A 23,351-nucleotide genomic window follows, 5' to 3' on the forward strand; every position below is an offset into this window, starting at 1 on the left:
CTTATATTTATATTTGAATATTAATACTATTGCTTAATATTAGGAAACAGGATTTAGAGTAATTTTCATCAAATCAGTAAATTTGAATCACAATGCTATATTCAAATTTTATTCTTCTATCCAAAAACATATAAGCTTTTGGGGTTTTTTTTTAATAATTGCCTATAAACCATTTTCAAAGATTATGTCAGATAGGTTTACTTTGTCACAGTTCATCTGAGAATTTAAGATTCCGCATCTTCTAATCCAACCACAGAACACCAAGGTCAACATTTTCCTTTTTGTGCTAAAATTGTTTTCATGAATTAGGTTTGAATCKATGCACAAAACAAATACTTCCCAAGACTGAAAGATTTGACCAGAGGTAAAAGGTGCCTGGGTGAGAGGAAAAATTAAAATACACAAAAAAAATTAAAAAGACAAAAGCTTAATAAATTGAGGTTATTTTTTATTCAAAATGTACATCAATGAAAGCCAACAAAAGAATACGGAATAATTCGTAGTGTTGAAATGGTTCTGAATACAAGAGGAGATGACTGATGCTAGAAAAATGTACGGCAAATCTTGACACCAAAATGTCACTTTACACTCAGAATCACATCCAAACATCATAGGGAATAAACAACAAATCTCCACTTCAATACACAAAATATATCCTTATAAATTATATAAATGCACGAGTATTTTAATACTCTTATCTGGGATTCTGTTCAACAATATCTCATACTAACATTTGGCAAAGTTGGAGCTTAAATCATAGGACAGAGCAAGTTTTACAATAAATAAATGCACCATTTTATAAGAAAATAGCAATGAAAGTAAGACCGAAAAAGCTGAGTTGTTTAAGGAGTAAAAAAAAGGAAGGTAATAGATCACAGCAGTAATCAAATCAAATTTAAAAAGCATGCAGTGTATATTAGGCTGGTGAATATTAAAGCACGTGTAATAAAAGCCCCTGACATATGTGACCTTCATGGTATTTAACAGTGGCGTGTAAACATGGGAACCAAATGCTTTGGCTTTTTCAATCATTTTATTTAGATGAGCACAAAATGAACATAAAAGCCAAATAATTTAATATTGAATTAGATTAATTAAGTTTTCTATCCTCAATTTGTTTTAAAAGTAAACCTTCATTTCTTTTTCCTTTTTGAGTGCATATAAATCTATATATAGTGCAGGTCATGTTAATACAATAAAAAAATGTTTTACCCGTGAGTCCTAAAATTGTATGAACCCCTCCTGAAATCTCTCTCTGTACATTAAGACATAATTGCAGGTTTTGTTGTGTACCTGGTTCCCCACCTGCCCAGGTTTAAGAGCTTCATCAGGTGGTCAGAAATACCATGCAAGTCCACATAAGGCCATACTCAACAAAAGGAGATGCAATGAAGAGAATAAAAGGTTGATACGAGGAAAAAAAATTAAAATAAAAAACAGGCAGAGGTAAAGGGTTCTTAGTTCTTGCTGAAGCTGCAATCCCCTCTTCAGGTGGTCAAAGACAGATTAAAAGAAGCTAAAGAGACAAAGAGAAACAAAGCCAAGAGTTAGAGAAGTGGCCAAACCACCAGAGGTGCAAAAGGGATTCTGAAGAAGGGAAAAGCTTATGTTTTGATCATCATATACAAAACTATTAKAGTAAAATTTCAAAATAAAGTCAAATATATGAGAATATGTCTACTTGAAAAAGTCCCAAACAGTACAATCAAATTGGTGAGAAAAAGAGAAATTAATAACTTTGATGCATATGAACACTTATATATTAAACTAAGTCAATAATTTAACACGTCTTGTGTCGTTTCTGCTAATTAAAGTGGAAAAACGTGTTAGTCACAGCAACATCCAACAGTGCACAGGCAAAAGCAACGAGTGGGAGAAACTGACCGCTCAGGTTGAGGTTAAAGCAGCCGTAAAAACGCACAGATTATAACAGAACAGGTAATGAATGAAAAACCCTGCAGGACGGGATCCACATTTCAGGCCCACAGACCCCACAGAGGCCGATCCCTTWTCAAAGCTTGGGAGAGGGGGGGCTGAGGACCTATTCAGTGCAGAGCCACGGGTTACTGCAAAGGAAAGTGAAACCACACAAGACCAGTGAGCTGTAGACTGGGAGGAGGTCGCATCTCTTCTGCTGCTTTAATTTCACTAAAACTGTGGACTCAGATTTTACAAAACAAACCTGACRTTTAAAGTGGCAAAAAATTAATTTAAAGTAATGCTATTTATCACTGCAGTTCGTTCAGAAATTCATTAAAAATCCACATATTTATAACACTTTTTATCATACACAATGATTGCTGCTCCAGTTTTATCATTTGGTGAAAAATTGGCCTTTATTTTCTTCAGAAAAGGTTTCTWAACACGGATACAAAACAAAGACTGCCTCTGTCAGAACAATGGACATCGGGACTATTTGACTTTTAATGTGCCCTTGTATAAAAATACAAAAAAAAAAGAAAGTTACAATTGCACTGACATTGAAATATACTTAACAAAAACAACATCACATTTGTGTATAAAACAAAGTGCAAGTATAAAAGCTAATATAAGTATGCACATCAAACATGACAATGAATGAGGTATGGGAGAAGTGGCAATAAGATTAGGCTCGCAACTACTCATGCATCAGGCTAAAGGGAAACTACATCAAAAAAGAGACCTATTTTAAATATCTATTCCAACTTTGAGGCAAAGATTCAAATTACATATGCAAGCCTGCAGGAATATAGGATGACAACTATTAAAAAAAGAAAAAGAATTCTAAAAAGGTACTCATCAGTTTTTAAGTCTCAAGATGCATGTTTCTCTTTAGCCTCAACACATTTCTGCCCATTACATCTGTAGTCATGTATTTTTTTAAAAAAGCTCACATCATGCAAAGAAATGCTGAGCACATAAATATGGAATGCATTTTGTAAATTTGCATTTAAAAAAGGAATCAAACTGAATGGCTGCTTGTACAACACAAAACACAACAAGCATCATTCAGGAAGAAAAAAACTTTACGACAATTTTTTTATTTTTATTTTTWTTTTTGCAATGCCCAGCATCACCAAAAAAATGCGGTGGGAGGCAGATATGTGTAGGGTGGAATTAGGTGGAGGTGAGAGAAGGGAGAAGCTATAAAAGATGATGAGTGGGGTAGGAGCTCATTCACAGCAGGATTGCCACAAGGGAGGACTTTTTTTTCTACAGGAATCCTCAGCTGGAAATAAAAGAGAAGGGCTGTTAGTGGTTTCTGATTTGTTAAAACACACAGTTGTACATCAGCATTAGCACCTTAGACAGCAAACATGCTTTTAAGGTCGTATTATAGTGAGGGTGAGAGTACAKTCGACTACTTCTTTTAGTTTTCAAACAGCCTGTCATCTTTCTCATCATACAGCGTCTTATTTTTTTAAGCAACACTGAAATAAGTTTACAGAGCGCCAGTCTGTTATTTTCATTCACTTCTACTCCCCCAAGTGGCCAAGACTCGAACACCATTTGTTCTTTTGTAGGGTGGGTCATCATATGTCAACAAAACATACCAGCTCTAAAAAACAAAGATGCGCCCAGAGGCTGTTTGCAGTTCTGGCGTGACCTGCTGGTCTCAGCTCAGCCTTGAATGGTTCTTTGTGTGACGGTTGGGCCAGGTGGGAGCCACAAAAAAAGAGAGTGTTGTGGTTTTAGGGAGGCTGATGGAGCAGTGCATCAAATGGGCGTGTGGGGGTCTAATAAACTGGTTGATTTAGAAGCTGGCGGGGCAACGATAAATACTGCCAAGCTCCCAGATATGGAGGGAAAAGATGATGCCATGAAGTAGYGCACGTTTGCCAAGCTTTTTAGGTAACTATCCTGCAGACCACTGGCAAAATACAACTGCAAACCTTTAGAAGTAGTCATCTTCAAACATGGAGTTAGCTTGTGTACAATTTGAATTTATACTGGCATTTCACTTTGAATTATTATTTCTTTTTATTATTTGTGCTGTAACTCAAAAAGGGAGTCTTACCAGAAAAAGGTGCCTCATGCAGCATGCAGCAAGTGTGGGGAGGAGTTAACTGGAAAACATTACGGATGCAACATAGGTGACACATGCGCTTAGAAAACATCCACATAACAAGCAGAAACAATTAACTGTGTCTCCTGGGGAGTAATAACAATCACCAGAAGGTTAAAAACAAAAACACACACACAGTTAGCATCTAGTTAGCACGTCAAGAGAAGGACCTCACTTGTCTGTTGACTGAACAGCTGCTAATTTGGGGAGAGAAATATTCAAGGCAAYGATCATAAGGAGGAAAAAGTGGTTGTGAGGGAAATAAAAGTAGAAGAAAAAKTTACAGCTAACAGAAAGCCTCTCAGTGCAAATGTCTACTTTCTTTTCTGAACAGGCACATCTGGTTTATATCAGTTTATGAGCAAAAAAATGTCAACATCTTACAGTGGTAAAAATTTAGTTTGCTTAACGGGGACATATCCTGCTTTTAAATCCTTTTTTACATTAAAATCATTCAGGTGGGGTCTATATAAAGTGTAACTGCAAAGCTTTGGTCTAAATTCCTCCTTATTGTATCTCAAGCCCCTCTTTCACCYATTTTCTGAGGTGTGTCTCAGATCAACTCGTTTTGACACTGTCTCTTTAAATCCAAACGAGGCACTTCTCAYCCCGCCCCCTCCAGTGTCCAGAGTGGTCCACTCTAGTTTGATACAGGGGTTTATGACTATATGGCAGCATTTTATTTACAAATTAAGTAAAAGAAGCCAACAAAGGAAGATTGTTGGACATGTTGGAGCCAGAGTCTGACCCAGAGCCAGAGGAGAATGAAGACCACCAAATTGTAGCTTTTAAGTCTAGACCTTATTTGGCAGTTCTGTCACAAATACTGTGACATAATAGTTCAGAAAACCTCTTAGAAAATAGAGTAAAATATGACCCAAAAATAATATAAAGATATCTACTCAGCATTAGGGGAGACTAAATTCAAATTTTCTGCACCCCTTGAGACTCCAAGTACACAACAAAATGTATGTAAGGATTAAAAGAATGGATTTTGCATGAAATGTCCCCTTTTAAACCAGTTTCATTTGAATTATCAGAAATTTAAAAAAAAATTAGAATGTGAACATATTGATCATAAAGGCTGCTAAATAACTGACTGGAAGAAGAAGCTGCATGTTTTTGATAATGAAGCTGAAATAGTAAAGTGCACCAAAGTCACATTCAAAGTTTCCAATATAGTGTTGAGTGAGCAGCGATATTTGCTGACAGCATGAAGATTTTTGACTGGAAGTCGCTCTGCTAACAGCTGGCTACGTTCCAACTGCAGCTCCGTCTCCACCTGTCAGCTTTTATTTCAACACATATATAAATTTTAATCCAAAACGACCAACATGGAGCTTAGTGTCCACTACAATCTCTTTGATCACACAGAGGGGAGTAGATGAAGCATTCAGCTTTCACTCAGAAATAAAGAGTTGGCACAGAATAATTTCCTGGACCAGTTGTGTCAGACTCAGTGGGGGTGGGTGTGGGGGGATACTTACTTTTTCCTCTCTTTGTCCCTCTTCAGCGTGGTGGCGCCCCCTGCCTGCTGGGCTTGGTTCAGCAAAAGTTCAGCTGCAGTCTTTTTCTGTTTGAATGTGTTGACCTCGTCATCTAGACCCTTCTTCTTCTCCTCCAGTTTCTTCTTCTCATCCTGGTGGAGCTTCTTCAAACGGTCAAACTTATCGTGCAGCTAGGTCGCGGGGTTGGGGGGGGGGGGACGACAGAAACAGAACTTTGGTGCTGACCGGGAGAGGAGAGGAGACATGATTTTAACAACGCGACTGATATTTACCTCCTTCTCCGCTTCTTTGAGCTCGGCCTCCTTCTCTTTGACCCGCTGGACGAACATTTGTCTCATTTCCTCTTCCTTCTTCTGCAGCTCACCCATGAACTCGTTCCGCTTTGCCTCATATGTCTCTTGCAGACTGGCCGCAAAAAAAAAAAAAAAAAAAAGGAGAGGAAAAAAATAGAAAATTATAATGATGCGAGCGGAAAGCAACAGATCCAGGAGACATGAAACCATTTCGAGTCTTCTACCTGAAGGGTTTGCTGTCAGGGTCTGTATCCTTAAAGCCCATTTCTTCCAGCTTGCAGCGGCGGTAGAGCTCATAGTGGCGTGTGTGAGTCTGTTCTCGCAGGTCCTCCATGTTCACTCGAATCAGCATCTCACGAAGTTTGACAAAATCACAGTGATTTTCATTTTCCACTGTGAGAAAACGAAGAACGCCAGTCAGCATCTTATCAAACATAAACTCATATTATTGCAGTTTAATGCCAAAATGCTGAATGTTCATGCAAACTTCAAGAGTAAAATTAAAGATCATTTTATTCAAACATATTTAATACAAAGCATGTATAAGTTATGGTTAAATATGTGTGATGTTTCTCTATTCAATGTGATCCTGAACAAAACACAATGCAGGGAAGGACATTCCTCTAAGGGAAAATAAAAGAAGACAACCAAAAAAACAGACAAAGAGGTTCAYAGTATTATTTAAAGACCAACAGTGCTGGCTAAGCTCTGTGTGTTCTTTATCTGGCCTCTGTGGTTTAATTAAAACAGCTGCATCATTGTGTGGTGAAAGCACTGGTAAACATTTAGCTCTGATAAAGAAAATTGCAAGAAAGACTTCAAAAATCTCAAGATGGGTCTTGCTCACAGACTTATACTCTTGCGAAACAAAAATAATGTAGTTATGTATGTATTTATATATAAAAATCAGAATTATGCCTGGAAAAATGCCAATTACGAGTGTTTTTCTGATTTTATTCATGTCTCACCAAGATGTTAAAAGTGGAGTGTGACTTTATTACATTACAAGAGTCTGTGCAAACATTTACATGTTTTTTATTCTTTTAATTTCTTTGCTGGTATTCTTTTCTTCCCCAACATATTTTAGCTTGTCTCAAGTTTTGAATGAATGTGAGAAGAGTACGTTGAATCAAACAATAACTTCTGTATTTTTACATATCTCCGGTAATCCTTGTGAAAAAAAAAGTTGGCCCTGTAGCCTGTTTGGAAGACATTCAACACCCTGCATTTTAAAGTCGTCAAGAAAAATCAATACCTGATCAATAAAAACACCATTAGTGAAATAAAAAAAATGTAAGCACAAAGAGCTGCTGGAGGATGCTGCAGCTAGACGAGGTCACATAACAGGTTATCAGTTCAGTTAGAAAGAGCTGAAGRGAAGCACAAAGGAAGTGCATGCTTTTAATTCCTGTCCAGGATGTAACACAGGCTTACCCTGCACCGTCCCCCAGGGGTACTGCCGGGCCTTCACCATCTTATTCCCAAGCTTCACTTCCTCAGTGCTCCCCACCACAGCGAAGGGCAAATGGCTCTGTGAAGCAGAAGGGAGCGTGCTGTAAGCGTACTGTCACACCTGCAACTAAATCTGCAGAATTCTCTTCATTTCTGCAACGACACATAAAGCTGACCGACACTAAGAACAGATAAATACGTCCAAAAAACATATCTGTATTAMGATAACTTGTCAAAGTCTGAACAAGAAAAGAGCTAACAGTCACAGAATGTTAGTTAAAGACATTTCTACAGTTTAGGGTTAATAAACRACTAAATGTGGACACAAAGCTTGTTCCCACACTGCTGACTTCCTGTGTCAGACGACTGTGTGTGCGGCTTTGAAAACACACACACACACACGCACACTGCAGGAGGCCTGCAGACCACGTAAGCAAAGGCAACAGTGCCTGTTCTGACTCACAATGACATATTTTACAYAGATCAAATAAGGAAATAAATTGATATGTGCAGCTTTTCACTAAAACAAATAAATCCAAACATTGTATGCAGCGGGTATAAATGTGGCCTTACATTCATGGTGGAGTTAATTTCTGCCACAGACTCGTCATCAGTGGGGAACTGGTAGATCTGGACTCCGTTGCTGACAAGCTCACTGGTGATTTTGATTTTGAACTTGGCCAGTTCGCTCTTAGAAATGGCGTCTGACTTGGCAACGATTGGGATGATGTTGACCTGAAAATGAGAAATGAGAAAACCTTTTTAGGAACACAGCTAAAGATAGACTGAATTAAAGCGTTCTTTCAAAAAGGCACTGCCTTCATTTCTGTAGTCTAAATTTAGAGAAGACCAGACATGTTTGTTTGATAGAAACACTAAAAAGAGTAAAAACATGTCACTAATGGAAACTTTGAAGCTATTACTAAAAGTAAAAACACATGGGTTTAACTAAAATAACTATTTTTCATAGTTCTTCCTACCGCTGCCTGTCCAAAAGTGTAGGATACTAAAATTAAACTTTCACAAAGACGTGGTACACAATAAACCATTCTATTTTCATCATTTCAACATAATTTAATAGATATCTTTAGGAATAAGATGACWGCAAAATAGATTCTTAAGCATTGCTGACTTGTACATATTTAGTAGCGATAAAAACAGTAAAATGCAGCAAAGAAAATATATTTTTCAAACCATTTAGAAATTTATCAAACACAATGTTGAAGTCTGTCTTTTTTGTCAAAACCCATGCTTTAATTAAACATTGTCATATGCAAATAGGGAAGTGAGAAATGAACAAGAAAGGACATTCTTTAGTGTGCCTTTTTATCTGGTTTTAGGAAAATGTGAATTTCACTCCCACACAACATTTTTTCACTCTCCCCAACTATTTATTCACTAAATGTGGACCCCTTGTAATTAATCACAATGGATGCTCTGGGTCACACGAACGAAGACATCAACACATTTATAAGTCTGCTGAGGGTTCAACTTCCTGCTCAAATATCCTTCAGCAGAGCAATGATTTAACGCCTCCCTGGCTAAATGTTTAAAGAGAGAGAGAAAGAGAGAGCTGCTCTTGGATCACATGGTTGTGAGAGCTGGCTGGAGGGCACAGCTGCTCTGGCAAACACCACAAACATGCCTTTTTGTGCAAACAGCAAAGAGTTTCATGCAAATAGGCTGAGAAGAGCTCACAGGACGCAGTCACTGGACAGACTGCATTTCACAGCTGACCTACACTGATGCACCAACAGAACCAGAACCAACGTGCATGAAAGAAAATGACCCAGAAAAGATGTGCAACTCGTGACTTCAGTAGRCAGATCAAATGCATCCATGTAGTGTCAACAACAAAGCTACATTAGACATCTGGGATATAAAAGCTAATCCGTTCAACTACTTTCACTCAGATAAAAAAAAAAAAACCACAGGTAAGTTTGACCAAACTGAGCAACGCTCACCTTGCTATCCAGTTTTTTCATCGTCACCAAGTCCAGAGACTTCAGCGAGTGTCCTGTTGGAGCAATGAAGTACAAGCATGCGTGGATGCGAGTGTCGTGGTAGCTGTGTAGCGTGCGCTTGATTTTCAACTCCTCCTGCAGGTAAGCTTCAAACTGGGTATCGATGAACTCCACAATGGATTTGTAGCTGGACAACAGAAGAGATGAAACAATTTAGCCTCATTTGTAAGTTCAGTTCTTTCAGAATTTACAACATGTACTGATACTAAACAGTACAATTGCTATTTAGAATTACAACCTAAAWTACAGTATTAGCCATACTTTAATAACAGAAAAATGTTCAACATCAACTAACTGTTAAAGCCCTCTCTTAAAAATGAGAAGCAAGGCTTTTTATGTGTTGTTAGGAACACCACAGTAATTTTGCTTTATTGTGATTCTTTCATTCACTATTAATGTTATAACTAATATAAAATGTATTTTAATATTTTTTGATTTATGGCAAATACAAAAYGTGCCATTTTTTTACCACTCATCAAAATAAACACCTTTACAAAAATTCCAATAATTCACCGTCCAATCACAGTCTGCAACCTCAAACTGCGATATGTGCTACAAAATGTGAACACGGGAGAACAATAACCTTAAGAACTACAGGAAGATTCAAAAGGCATCCACCCTTTCCAGAACACAAACACACAGCATGTGGTCATAATGTAAGATGCTGCCTGCAGAAGTTCACATGACTATAAAAGCACTCTTGTATAAAAACTGATTTTTTTTCTCAAAGTTACCATTTGAACAGCTTTGAAGTAACTAACAGAGTTGTAGTTCGCAGGAAATCGTCCACTCACACAGGGGTCGAGTTAGCAACTAACAGTCGAAACAAAAGTCTGGTAACAAAATCTTTGGGTGTGCGCAGAAAGACCTTCGGGCTGCGACATCCTTCTGGTCCCAGGTTGGAAACCACCTATATCTAATGTCTGTTTGTACAGCTGGTAGTTTGAAACTATTGAGGAAAAACTGCTTCAGATAAAAACTTGATTCCTCATCCACAAAGTACTGCATTCAAAACAGAGCAGTTTTATTAGAAACCTGTCTGCTAGTGTCAAAAATGGCCTTTTTTTTACCTGTCCTCCTTATTAATCTGGTCTCCAAAGCCCACTGTGTTGACGACAGTCAGTTTGAGGCGTACGTTACTCTCCTGCAGCTCGTAGGTGTTGGACTTCAGTGTGACTCCAGGCTGGCTGTGCTGGGTGGGCTCACCTTCAAACTTGGTGTTGAACAGTGTGTCCATCAGAGTGGACTTACCAAGACCTGTCTCGCCTACACAATGGGGAGAAAAATGCATTTTGTTACTGAGCTCTTGGCTTACACAGTCACAGAATTTTAATTTCAACACAGAAGAAACGATTCTTAATACACCCTCCTGGCTTCTACACTAAAACAAATGTTATAATGTATTAAAAAACAGTAGATTCAGCTTCATTGTGATGTATTCTGACATGTATTCTGTTAGGGGCTATTAGATGACTCAGATGTAGAGCTCCCTCTGTAAGAAAATCTATTTTTATTCTCCACAGCGTGACCCACTGTCTTTGCTAGCTGGTTTTCATGAGAAATCTTTCTGTGCACTGGATTTTTCTCCTTGATTTAAAAAATCCAATAAATAGACACATTAAGGGTTAATGCTGTTTATTTATGAGAAATGCAAAGTTCACTTTTTTTTATTTATRGTTCCAAGAGGCATTATCAGATACCAGAACCACCTCAACTCAAACACTCACCAACACAGAGGATGTTGAAGCAGAAGCCACGGTTCACAGACTTGTTGACCAACTGGTCAGGCATACTGTCAAAGCCAACATGGCCGGCCAGAGGCACAGAACGGACTCCTTCACCCTAAAAGCAAAAYAATTGACCACAATGCATCAATAAAATATTCACTTTTCATTGAAAAATCTCAGTAAAGCACTACGCGCCTATAGTTGAGAGCATGCTATGAACGTTATTTTAAAAATATAAATTTCATTTCTTTGTTCTCTGCAGATCTTATTGCCAAGTAATTCAACATCCGTGACTGTGAGAGACATGAGGCTGACTTCAGGTGCAGTCTAATTCACTTCCTGTTTTCTATGCAGCAGCTCTCTTCCGTCTGCTTAGACAGTTTGAAACCACAGTGTACATATATGGAAAAATAAAGCTGTTCCCGTCATGATTACTGAAASAGCAACAATAAAACTATTTTTGATTAAATTAGTTACAAATATGAGACGAAGAGTGAACTGTCCACAGCATGGGCTGAAATCTGTCTCTATAATTTGAACTTCTCATTTTGGATCGACATTTCCTTCATTGATTCTACTGCTACAGTAAAAGCAAGTGCACCATTGTTGAGCGTGTGTGGAGGTGTACAGCTTGTAGTAAGCATCTTGATCTGTGTGATCCTTGTTTCTGCTGCCTACATTTATATTAAGAGCTGCAGGGAAGCAAAGAATGCACATCAGAKGCCAGAAGYAAAAAGCTCTCCACCRGCTAAACCTCAGACAAAGCTGGCCATTATGTGGCTTAAACATAACACAGTGTAGCTGTCCAATGTGGTGAAGACTTTGAGGGGGGAAAATACGCGKAGGGTAAATTTAAAACAACCAAGCAAGCTGGTGTTKCAGGACAGTTGGGGATTATTTAGATGGTTGAAACAGAGTRTGAACAGCTGGAAAGCTTGTGTGTGTAAAACCGAGGGCAATGTGTCCCAACAAACAGCCTTTATAATGTTCAGCTGCGAGTACAACATTCCTAAAATCATCCTCTCTGTTCATGGGACTCAAAGCCAAGTAGCACACAGCCGGTTCTATTCATTGGGYCACAAAGGGATATCAAACTGCACAACCTTGCTATTCCAAGCACTCCCTCTGGGTTAAGTGGCTTCTTTTTTTCTACTTTAAAAAGCGAGCAAGACAAACAAGTGCTTTTCTATAGCCATSGTGTGGAATCCGTATTGTCCACTTTTTTTTTACGTAATTAAGACAACGCCCGTGTGAAAGTTAACGGGACACCATAACGGAAATGAGGAGTAGAATGAATGGCCTACCGATTTGTAGGTTCGTCGCCCAGTTACGATACATAATTTACTACATTGAATTCAACGCAATGAAAGACGCCATTTTTTTTCGTTTGCAGTTTTATTTAAGCTAACGGTTTTAGCACAGTGCGGGGAATCAAAGGCGCCGCATTATTCCTCGCAAAATATAATTATCTGGAACATTAATGGGTTAAGCTACGACTGTATTTCATTCATTTAAAGTCGTCTACCCAATAACTCTGACGTTCACGATCTGATTTATCAAAGCGAAAATGTAATAAATGTAATGGTGTGCTACAGCGAATATTATGGAAATGGCGAGAGAAAGACGGGCGTTAGCAACAGAGCTAAAGCTACCACCCCCGTTCTTTTTACATATACTTGTATAAGTATTTTGTTGGAAATTATTAATACATGATAAGAACATCCTGGAGTTCAACAGGCTACTTACAGCTTGCCTTGCTATTTCAGTTGACGCCATGGTGCGTGCCGTTAGCCGGAGGAAAAACCCTCTACCGCTCTGACTTTAGCAAAGGAAGCTGCACCGTCTACAGAAAGCTAGGAACGTACCATTTCATCGAGACATGTCGCGCACGATACATAAATTATAACTAAAACATTTATAATAATATCAATAAAAAGACTAAAAAATATCACTTATATCACATGAAACATCTACTGAATGTTGGAGGAAGTTTTTAAAAGACGATAAAGTGAACACCCCCCCCAACACATTACCATAATGGTTCCGTCTCCAATGAATGGTAGTAGTAAAYGTTACAAAACGCAGATACCTGGACTTTAATTAAATTAAGACCAGTCTGACATTTGCAAACAAACTTTGTCGATATTAATTTAATAACTGACAAATTCGTAATCGATGTGTAACTAAAAACCTAGTGAATAAACAAGTTACAAAGCAGTTTTCATTAGAGCGTATGATTGAGTAGAACACCACGCCCACTTTGGTCACGTGCGGTCTACTGGCCAATAGAAAGCAGACAGTGAATTTAAAGCGGAGTCGCGGCARTTGCTAGCGAGTCACATATCAAAACAACTGTAAGGACAGCGATAACCTGAGAGGTTCTACAGCGTTTCACACGATTTATAGAGGTAAGGTACTTCAGAGGAAACGATTTTTGAAAGTTAATGTTGTCTTTTCTAAGCCATTCTAGCTAACTAATAGTTTTAATCTCAAAGACTGCCCTCGAGTTCATGACGCAGCTAGCAAAAAGCTAACCAGAGATCTACAAACAACAACAACAGAACAATGCGTGTTGTTTTAACAAGTTGGCAGTTAGATTGACGGGTAACTGCGGTATTTTATTAGGCCAAATCCACTTGTTTAAATTTAACGTTTTAAATATGACGGGAAAACAAATCAACATTAAGATGCCTAGTCTAAGGTAATGTTTTTATGTGCATATGCTTTTCGAGTTAAAATAGCTTTTGTAAAGCACTCAAAACTACCTAAAAAAGTTATTTTGGTTAAATTATAGCAGGCAACTACTAAACATTTTTGTAGATTGTTACAATAKTTTTTTTAAAATAACTTTCACACAGATGACTAGGCTTGTAAATTATATAAAATTAACTACTGAGAAGTCCTTCATCTACTACCTCTGCTCTAGTTATGGCTCTGTTTGCGTCAATGCAGTAATAATYACTGTTTTTCAGATATAATGGCAAACCCAATATTTGCCGAGCAAGAAAATGTTTTTCTTGCACCTCCAAAGATGCGAGAGAGACTTCAMTCTGCTCCAGGTGTGAAATTACCTACTTGATGCTGAATTACTTTTTAGAAAGGTTTGTGCGGAAATGTTACAATATTTTTGTTTTTCCACCAGAGAAACCCTTGAAGTCTGAGCCTACAAAAACTCTTACAACCCCTCTGCAATCAAACCGCAAAGCTTTTGGATTGGTGAACAAAAAGATTTCCACCCCGGCTGTCGCTGCACAAGAGAAGAAACTTCTAAAGCCACAGGTGGAGTAAACAAACAGAACAGGACCACCATCTATGTATATTAGATGTTTCTCTGATCAAACACACCTGGTGTGAATGAGGGGTCATTAACAGGCTCCTGYAGGACTTGAAGAGGTARTTTAATCACTGATTCAGSTGTACTGGAGCAGAGAAGCATTTAAAACAYGAATGGAGGACCAGGATTGAACRTCCAGTATAAGTTCTAATCCATAAATTATACAAAAATGTTTTAAATCCAGCATCTTTCATTTTTTTCATCCAAAAATGAAATGCTGTGTTTAGAGTTTTTCATTTTCTGTGTGCACTTTATCTGAAATWGTTSAAACCAAGCTAATGTCTTTGTCAAYAGGAAACAAAGGYCAAASTTGCTCCTCAGACCAAAACAGAGGAATATCCTGATATTGAGCAGTTTATCCCTTACGACCCATTAGGTAAATATATATTGCAACTGAAGTATTTAAGACTTGTTCAAAATTTATTACATTTCTCTGCTGTGCTCATTTTACAAYGTATGTAAAAATGTGAATGAAATTATGATCATCTGTTCATTATAATTTTAAAAAAATTTAATCTTTCAGAGTTTGAGAAGTACAGTTTTCCAGAGGACTTGATTCCTCTTAGTGGCTTGGCTCTTCCTGGACTGGCCTGTTTTCCACAAACTCTTCCTGATCCATGTGAGGACGACCTCAAAATCTCTCCCCTCCCAAACCCATCGCCTGTAAAGATGCCAAAACGTTCAGGTATGCAGATCCTATCAGGGCTTTGAAGCAGAAGGGTGATAACTGAGTCTCTTGTAAGCACATTCTCTTTCACAGCTTTAACATTTTAACATTGCACTGCAGATGCTTAGAACTGGTAAACCAACACATCTAAAATGTGTTGTAGTTGAGTTAAATGATTGCTCAGTTTCTTTTAACTGTAGACTGTTTTWAAAACACAAAATTGTACACATTCAGTCCCCCTTGTTCCTGATTCATTTCATTAAAGAAACAAAGTATATCAAACACTGAATAAAAAGGGTGCAGAAAGAAGAAAAATCTCATGTAGGAAAGTTTTATGTATGTATGTCAAATTCAATGATGACTTAAGTTGAAACCAAGTTTGTATTTTCTCAAATTCTGCCTGTATCACCTCTAACATCTGTTCAAAAWCTGATGTGTCCTCAGCAAATGGAATACATTTTAAAAGCTTTGACACATTGACCGAATCACTCACATTCAAAATAAACAGTTTGGGTCCAGGCAAATAACCTTGARGAACTCCACGAATATTACACTATTCAGATCTTATTCAAATGACTAAATATACTGTAGTGCTAATCAGTTTTATTTATTAAACTTTTCAAAAAAGAAGGCTATAGTCAAGTGTCAAAAGACTTCTTTAAATTAACAATGCTAACAGTCTGATGCCTTCTAACAGAATAAATGGGCCATCTGGTTGTTTATAACAATCTGTTGTATAGTGTTAAGTATTTACTTGTAATTCAGTTTCAGAAGTGTTTAATTTTTTAATGTTCTCTTCATACCTCATGGGCAGTAAAGGTGAATGTATGGAAGCATATTTGCAACAGTTCACAACCCTACAGTTCAGTGAGTTCAGACAGATTCTGTCTGAACAGGGAACAAACATCACTTATTGTGTTTGGAAAGTAAACCGTTAGGCTGGTATGTGATCTAGGACTTAGTTAAAAGCCAGTTTGTAGTCCTTTTGTAATGAAACACTTGTGCAGCATGTAATTCAAGCTTTTCAGCCTGAAGTACAACTCTAAACCTTCATTATCTCCACTCTTTTTCAGATGACCGCTTGGAGCTGGAAGCCTTCCTTCAAACTCTYGATGAGCTGACCATCGAGCTTCCTCCAGAATCTCCTGACTTTTAATGACTTGTTTTGTTTATTGTTGTGTTTGAGTGAAATAAAGTTTACTGTTCTTATTCTGCCTTGCACTATGATTGACACACTGGGAGAATCAGGGGAGTGAACTCTTATTACTTCCTGCTTTCAAAGTCCATCAGTGGTCACATGTGAGGGGGTTCTGGTTTCGTCTGAATGAACTTCGACTCAGTTCCTCTTACAAAGGAAAGTATAACCCTATTTTGTATTTAAGCATTTTGCATGGATTATACTGAGGTTCTTGTGCGTTTTGGTCACAGCAGGTGAGTAAACTTTGGAGTGGTTGGGAAATCTGAAGCTCTTGGAGCACAAACATAAAAACATGTTTTTAAAGATGTTCAGTTTTATAAAAGTGCAGCATCATCATGTTKTCTTTTAACACAGGAAATGAGAGCAGCCGAATGGATAACAGCTAATTCAAGTTTCTAAACGGAGACGTCCTCRGGGTGTTGTCTAAACAGAAAGTAGGCTTGGACTCTGCAGAGGAGCATGAACAGGGGCGGATCGGACTTTCCTGGATCCGAACCAGCTGCCCACGGCGGGTCATCCAGACAGAGCTCCGTTGTGGAGCGGCTGTCCCGGTATGGCCTGCCGCTCGCAGCCGGAGCCTCCCAGCGCAGGTCGCGGCTGCAGAGGCAGCAGGAAGCCGGCGACAGCTCCGCTCCGGAGAGGGCATCKGTCACGCGCAAAAAATACCTGAAGGAGCTGCTGCTGAGTCAGTCCTCTCGCAGCGGGTTCAGTTTTTACTCMGAGTCCTCCCCGCAGACCCAGAGTTCAACATCCGAGTCTGAGCAGGACGCGGACTGGGCTCTGTACCCCATGGAGCACGCCTGGATGCTGTCGGCCGTGGAGGGCAACTACGAAACCATCCTGGAGTTCATCTCCGAGGAGCCCTACCTGCTGACCAGGAAGGACTTCATCAGCGGGTACTCGGTCCTGCACTGGCTGTCCAAGCGGGGACAGGACGAGACTCTGCTGAAGCTCCTGCGGTTCGCGGAGAGCGCGGGTCTCCCGGTGAACGTGAACCTGCGGGGCAGCGGGGGGCTYACGCCGCTGCACGTCGCCAGCATGCACGGTCAGTTCCCGGTGGTCAAGCTGCTGGTCGGAGCCTTCGGCGCYGACGTGGACGTTATGGATTACAGCGGGAGGAGGGCCTGGCAGTACCTGAAGGAGGACGCGCCGGTGGCCATGAAGGAGCTGCTGGGGACGTGGGACGACGAGCACAGCCGCGGATGTGCGCAGAACGAGAACGCGAACAATAACTGYACTGGCGCGGTCAGCCCGAGCGCTGCCGAGGAGCCGAGCCGAGAGCCCGAAGAACCGAATCACCTGGACCGGATCAGGAGGGGCGGCTGGAGATTTGGGTCTTTCAAAAAGCTGATAACCTCTTTTTCATCTCATGGATCCAAAACCTGAGTTTACAAACTTTTGTTTAACTTGTGTCAATGTGAAATATCAAACATTTAATCTCAAAGGGATATAATAATCTTTATCACTGAACTTTACAGCAGGATTTTGCGGATAAACTTGAAAATTCCAAACCCTTGTTTTATGAAACTTTTTTGTCAAGATATTCAACACAAATTTCTCTAATCTAAGCACTAACCATTTGTTTTACTTGCTTWAAGTGCTGTACAGTCCAACACTGAAATAAAACCTGTTTGAAAAACAAACCTTTTTTCCAACATCAGTGCTTTCTGCAGAGCTATGTCATCAATTCATACTTGTTTGCATCACAGAACACTAACATGAGTTTGTCAGGAAAGACACGATTACCATCTGTTCTGTTTGATCACTGATCTTTTATTGTCAAACACGAGCATAAACCAGAGGAACTGTACAAAACGACTGCTGCTCCAGATGACTTGGATCCCTGGCTGTGGTCAGGCCCCAGCAGCTGGAGGTCCTGACAGATGTCGGGGTGGAGGAATTCTGGGACCCAAAGACCATCGTGTTTACAGGCCGAGCTTGGTCCTCCTCCAGTGTCTCCTCTTGGAGTTGTACCTGTAACCAAACAAAAACATACTTTAAAACAGGAACTCTTTGACTCTTCATATCTTCATAAGCAGCTTTTCTAGTGTTTATACAGGTGTTGTACTCAAATGGGACAAGAGAAAACCAGTTTAACATTATTTAGAGATCACTTATTCTAGCTAATTCTATAATTTAGGAAAATTACAGTATTTTTCATAATTTATGATCAACYAGAGACAGCATGAACTGGTCTTGAGTGTCATTTTACAGAAATATTTCATGAAAGAATCAGAGCAGTTCTGAAGCAAAAACTGATAAATGTGACTGAAACAGTTTTAAATATCTGACACTAAAACATTGCAAGAATCWCTAGAACAGTTTCTATGCTCACAAGCAGACCGCTGCAGGGATTTTATCCACAGATTGAAGCAAAAACAGTCAAATGAGCAGAGGTGTTCAGCTGCAGAGCTTCCTCGTCACCAGCAGTGAGGAGGATGAAAAGCTCTACAACAGACGTACTCTCAGCAGGGTTAATGACAGCACTCTACTGAYATGGAGAGCTGCATTTGCAGACCTGCTTTACACGATGCAATAATCAGCAAAATAACTCTGAACTCAGCAATAAAACAGATCATTTTAACACTGAAAAGAACAACTCTGAAGAGGCTCTTTAATGATATGCTTATGCCTGCTTTTGTTTTTTAAATTCTATGAAGCATTTTAGTAAATTTTGCTGAGCTTTAAAACATAAAATTAGGAGTTAGTTTTGTTTTAAAGACTCCAGTACTGCAGTCCAAAAACCCCTGCTCTGAAAATTTTATTTTAGCTATTCAACAATGAACCCTATATTTATTTGGATATGAAAAATCACCACAAAAAAAGACAAGCACCATTTATGACTCAGGAATATAACTCATATACCAGAAAAACTAACATACTGAGATTTTGTGATCATTACTAGTCCAGAATAAAGTTTCAGTAAAGTTTTAAGATTACTGCTTGATGTAACATTCATCTTAAGAAAAGCAATTTGAGCTGTAAAATAAATAAATATTCATCACAACCTTCAGAATCATTCCACGCACGACCATCAGCAAACTCAGATTTTTTTCCCAACATTAAGGATTATGAACACAGACTATGAATGAACCTTCAGGGTGAATACAGACAAATCTCTGGGATTTGAAATATTTGCGACCTGTGGTAGCAAAAATGAGTCCAAACGGACACAGGCTGCAGAGCAAAAACACAAGGATACAGCCAAAACAATAGCGGATATTTCAACAATACTTCTGAAAATTGTGTCATCTTGTTCAGGAAATAACAGACAGCAGCAAACAGCAGAACTGAAAGATTGAAGCTAATCTTCTGGCTGGAGGGAAAGAGATGGATGATTTGAACATACAGTATTTTGACCCGTATTTTACAGAATATACTTTATCTTAAAACCTTTGTCAGACCAACTCCACTTCCTATAAGGGGGTTAATTGTCTTGTACATTTGCTTTAAATAGGTGCTAATCACAGGTATTTTTTTATTGGACTTGTTTAGAAAGTGTAGTTTATTTTTAGGCGTACTCCTGCTTCTCTCTGCCCATTAAACAGATAATCATAGTTTGCCAACATGCAGGAACAGTCAACAGGACCTTGCCTGATCTGTTCCACTCATCGCTGATTGGTTAATTAATGTTGGCAGGATTTTTTTTTTTTACTCCTTCCTCTACTTTTATCTGTTAAAGGTCAWGCTTTAATTTGACGACAGGTGTGTGAATGCACAAGTGTAGCCAGATCTAAATGGAACAAAAGTTTTTTCTTGAAACAACTTCGCCTGGAAGACTGAATAAACCAATCATAGTGCCTCTGTTTATTGTGAGACTGAAGGGGCTATTTGGGTTTGTTTTCAAGCCCTAGTTGGTTGGTTGTGGAGAAGTGTTGAACATAAACCAAACCAACATGTAATGTGAACAGACTGTCCACAACAAAAACACCATCAATAATAAAACAGAKTTGTCTAACATGAAAAGCATCAATATGACATGCTTTAAAATCTTAATGAGACTGTGAGACTTATAAATTCAAAAGGCTTTAGAGAAAATAGAAAAAAAGTCAACGGCATCAGATCCATGAGCAGGAAACTCACCTGATCTTGTTGCCGGTCTTCATTCTGATCCACTGAGGAATCGGCCTGTTCTGTTTCTGCTTCTTGGCGAGAACGCGCTTGATCCTGAAAGTCTTGTGGGAAGACTGAAAACACCAGAAAGCCGAGTCAGCAACAGGTTTTCGTCTAAAACTGTGTATCCAGTTCTGTATTTACAGCACGTTTGATCTACGAGGAACGTTAGCTATAAGCTAACACGGCTAGCATGATATCTGACTGTATTTACCAACTTTAACGTCAACATCTCGTACAACATATGGATGTTTTATGCATCAATACAATGTTTTTTTCATCATTTAGCGTTTTACTGGTGGTTTACAGGTCCTACTGGAAAGGATGTTTAAGGATTTAACATTTACCATTTTCTCCACAGTCCTTTCCCCACTATGGCRGTGAGGGTCGAAGAGAAAGAAGGAAGTGACGTCAGCGATTTTATTCAACGAGCCGCTGAAGCTGCGACACCAAGCGGTCAGTGCACGAACTGCACAGATGTTGAAGAAATCGAATTTCAGAAACTTTTGGAAAGATATTGGGTTAATTTCTATTTGAATAACTTTTGGACCCAATTTCATGCAATTAGTTTTTTAAATATAGTGCCACTTAACAAAAAAAAAATGATCTCACGACACTGTGCAAAACATTTTCCTTTAATGTCATTCAAGAATGAATGYGCCCTTCTGTCAATTTTAAAAGCAGCTTTGCATAATTTGTAAGGTGGCAGTTGTCTCTCAGCTTCACTGGATCACATTCTGAGATAGGCACAGTGCAGAAAAATGAAAGCAGAGACTAAATCTTTTAGGGAACGCCTTTTATTTTCATCAAAACATGTCTATTTGTYAGTCCCATCAGCAATAATACATGTCCATGCTGTATTCGTTTCAGAATTTAATGTTAGAAAAAGGGGAAAGGCCACATGTTGATCACTCTGATTATTTCTCTTGTTTACATGCAAGATTAGATGTCACCTGGCAGTATATAGTCAGAAAYGGCTATTTCTCCTTTATTGTTGCATATGAATAAGCAGTTCAGACTCGCAGACATGGTGTGAGCAGATTAAAACATTCAGTGATTGGTTTACATATACTTGGAGTGACAGATTATGAGACATTTCTCACTTATTTTCATAAATTCATTTGAAGCTGAAAATAAAATGAAAGTGTAATTAGTGACGGTAACCATTTATTTTCAGACTTTCTTGTCGATGTTCACATGGTGTGAGATAGTTTTCCATCATTGCAGCAACACTGAAGTAAGGTCACTTTGACTTTCTGTGGTCCTCAGAACCCTTTGGTTTTATCTACTGCGCCCTACAGCCAAACTACAATTACAGAGGGTCACATTCAGGCGGTAAGCTCAACTATCAAACCTCTACCTCTTGAGACTGGGACAGCTGGGTGCAGAGTGACTCGCCAGCCGTGCACGTGGCTGTGAGATCCCGCAAATGTTGCTCTACACCTCACAGGTCTGTCGCCACATCAAATTTAAAAAATGGCAACCGTAGAAATTGGCTCAGTCTTCTCCTTTTTCAGACACTTTCTTGCTCTCAGCATCTGGTTTCCTGTCGACAGAGTTGGATTCTCCTCCTGTCGAAGAACGGTTGCGGTTCCTGGCCCCCGGCTGGTACAGCTGAATGGCAGGTCGGTCCTGATAAAAAAAAAATAATAATAATAAAATAAAAATAAACTGATTCACTCAGATGTAGGTTTAGTTAATAACCTGCAGGTCTGACATCCTGGAACACACACCTTATTCCGTAGGCGCTCTCTTTTGCTACTCTCCTCCTTTTTATTATCTTTGGCAGGTTTCTCCGTCTTCTCCGAGTGGGAGCTGGGCACGTTTTCACTCCTCCTCTTCTCCGAGGCTTTTTCCTTTTTAACCTCCTCTTCTCGCTTCTTGAAGGTGTTCTCTCCATCCTGCTGTTCCCTCCTCCTCCGCCTTTCCTCGTCCTGGCGTCTGGCACGCTCCCTGTCTCTCTGCCGCCGGTCCTTGTCCCTCTCTCGGTCTCGATCTGCGTCTCGTTCCCTGAACTCCTTCCGGCCTTTTTCCTCCCACCTGGGAGTAAAAATCACAATATCTGCTCGGTTACTTTGTTCAAAAAATGTAAAAATACGACAAAAAGAAACTGACTTCTTCTCTCGGTCCTCCTTGTTTTCAAAGTTCTGTCTCCTTTTTTGATCGCTGCCTCCCAACGATCTGTCCTCTTTTAGTGGCTTCTCTGGTTTCTTGGCCTTCTCCTTGGGCTTTTCAGACTCTGCATTATCAGATCTGTCTGGCTTCTTTAGGAGCTGAATGTTRGGACAAAATAATTAGTTATAAACTTGAAAATGTTTCAAGCTGGGGTTTTTTTTTTTTGCACTGCAACACAAACCTTAATTTTTGGTTCTTCCTTAACGTGGTCCTTGTCTTTCTCTGTGGGCTTCTCCAGTCTTTTCATCTTGTCTGCCTCTTTTCGTTTCYTCCTCTCCTCCTCTCTCCACTTGCGACGCTCTTCGTCACGCAGACGCTTGCGCTCAAGCTCCCTCCTCCTCCTCTCTTCTTTCCTTTCYTCCCTAATTCTCTGAACATTAGATAAGGAAGTGTAAGGTCAGTCTCTAACATGCAACAAACACACCTGGAATTTTACAGGGCAATTCCACATTCACCTGTTTATTTTTGAGGAAGTCCAGCAGAGGAGTTGTCTTCTTAGCTATAAAGAACAAAAAACATTCAACTGAAGGAATGTATGTCACTTATCTCTCTTTGAGTTTTCAGCTAAGATCATCCCACAATAAGAAGGGATGTGTTTGAGGCAACCTTATAAATTATAAATTGTGCTTTGCTGCCATGTTGTTAAGTTATCCCATTACATTCAAACAGTGATGGTTGTGGAAAACCAATGTAACAAACCTTCAAGTTCCTTTGACCTTGCCTCAAGCTCYTCTAACAGAGTTTCGGTTGTGGACGTCAACTTCTCTTCATCACCGTTGTAATAGTCAAGAAACTTCTTATAATCAGGATCTGAC

The 23,351-nt window shown here is 39.2% G+C and overlaps 6 protein-coding genes across 9 annotated transcripts in view; 2 read left to right on the forward strand and 4 right to left on the reverse strand.

The window, feature by feature from the left end:
• nkrf (NFKB repressing factor) overlaps nucleotides 1-13,344 on the reverse strand; it is a 17,408-nt gene extending 4,064 nt beyond the window's left edge. Inside the window, exons 1-2 of the mRNA XM_014003902.1 lie at nucleotides 13,329-13,344; nucleotides 8,607-8,609 (exon numbers count right to left, since the gene is read on the reverse strand). The gene's annotated coding sequence lies outside the window, so the exon portion shown is untranslated. The remainder of the gene's footprint in view (nucleotides 1-8,606; nucleotides 8,610-13,328) is intronic.
• Nucleotides 428-12,901, reverse strand: septin6 (septin 6). 3 transcript variants are annotated; one of them, XM_014003967.1, is made up of 10 exons: nucleotides 12,796-12,901; nucleotides 11,050-11,164; nucleotides 10,393-10,588; nucleotides 9,263-9,449; nucleotides 7,872-8,033; nucleotides 7,281-7,377; nucleotides 6,071-6,239; nucleotides 5,826-5,958; nucleotides 5,533-5,723; nucleotides 428-1,516 (listed from the first exon to the last, which is right to left on the reverse strand). In XM_014003967.1, the coding sequence occupies exons 1-10, from the start codon at nucleotides 12,823-12,825 to the stop codon at nucleotides 1,507-1,509; spliced, it is 1,290 nt and encodes a 429-aa protein (XP_013859421.1). In that variant the 5' UTR covers nucleotides 12,826-12,901; the 3' UTR covers nucleotides 428-1,506. The 3 variants fall into 3 exon arrangements, with proteins under 3 accessions (XP_013859421.1, XP_013859410.1, XP_013859428.1); XM_014003956.1 differs by having other exon boundaries at nucleotides 428-2,066; XM_014003974.1 differs by having other exon boundaries at nucleotides 428-3,208.
• Nucleotides 13,345-13,348: 4 nt separating the features above from the next.
• pttg1 (PTTG1 regulator of sister chromatid separation, securin) lies at nucleotides 13,349-16,259 on the forward strand. Its single transcript, XM_014004000.1, has 6 exons — nucleotides 13,349-13,457; nucleotides 14,022-14,108; nucleotides 14,192-14,328; nucleotides 14,678-14,759; nucleotides 14,907-15,068; nucleotides 16,124-16,259. Exons 2-6 carry the CDS (start codon nucleotides 14,027-14,029, stop codon nucleotides 16,204-16,206), a joined length of 546 nt encoding a protein of 181 aa, XP_013859454.1. The 5' UTR covers nucleotides 13,349-13,457; nucleotides 14,022-14,026; the 3' UTR covers nucleotides 16,207-16,259.
• Nucleotides 16,260-16,351: 92 nt separating this feature from the next.
• On the forward strand, nucleotides 16,352-18,104 carry sowahd (sosondowah ankyrin repeat domain family d). Its single transcript, XM_014003986.1, has one exon. The coding sequence runs from the start codon at nucleotides 16,708-16,710 to the stop codon at nucleotides 17,632-17,634; it is 927 nt and encodes a 308-aa protein (XP_013859440.1). The 5' UTR covers nucleotides 16,352-16,707; the 3' UTR covers nucleotides 17,635-18,104.
• Nucleotides 18,001-20,763, reverse strand: rpl39 (ribosomal protein L39; the record flags this gene model as incomplete). The annotated part of the gene is given in 3 exon segments (XM_014004039.1): nucleotides 18,001-18,222; nucleotides 20,332-20,435; nucleotides 20,709-20,763. Coding segments are annotated over 3 exon segments (208 nt in total), but the record flags the coding sequence as incomplete, so codon positions are not given.
• Nucleotides 20,764-21,140: 377 nt separating this feature from the next.
• upf3b (UPF3B regulator of nonsense mediated mRNA decay) overlaps nucleotides 21,141-23,351 on the reverse strand; it is a 6,568-nt gene continuing 4,357 nt past the window's right edge. For both annotated transcript variants that reach the window (XM_014003942.1, XM_014003933.1), the window contains exons 5-10: nucleotides 23,236-23,346; nucleotides 22,992-23,035; nucleotides 22,718-22,906; nucleotides 22,477-22,634; nucleotides 22,095-22,401; nucleotides 21,141-21,993 (exon numbers count right to left, since the gene is read on the reverse strand). In XM_014003942.1, the coding sequence (XP_013859396.1) occupies nucleotides 21,859-21,993; nucleotides 22,095-22,401; nucleotides 22,477-22,634; nucleotides 22,718-22,906; nucleotides 22,992-23,035; nucleotides 23,236-23,346 (944 nt within the window). In that variant the 3' untranslated portion in view covers nucleotides 21,141-21,858. The remainder of the gene's footprint in view (nucleotides 21,994-22,094; nucleotides 22,402-22,476; nucleotides 22,635-22,717; nucleotides 22,907-22,991; nucleotides 23,036-23,235; nucleotides 23,347-23,351) is intronic.

Source organism: Austrofundulus limnaeus, unplaced genomic scaffold, assembly GCF_001266775.1.
Source record: "Austrofundulus limnaeus strain Quisiro unplaced genomic scaffold, Austrofundulus_limnaeus-1.0 Scaffold1, whole genome shotgun sequence".
Taxonomy (NCBI): Eukaryota; Metazoa; Chordata; class Actinopteri; order Cyprinodontiformes; family Rivulidae; genus Austrofundulus; species Austrofundulus limnaeus.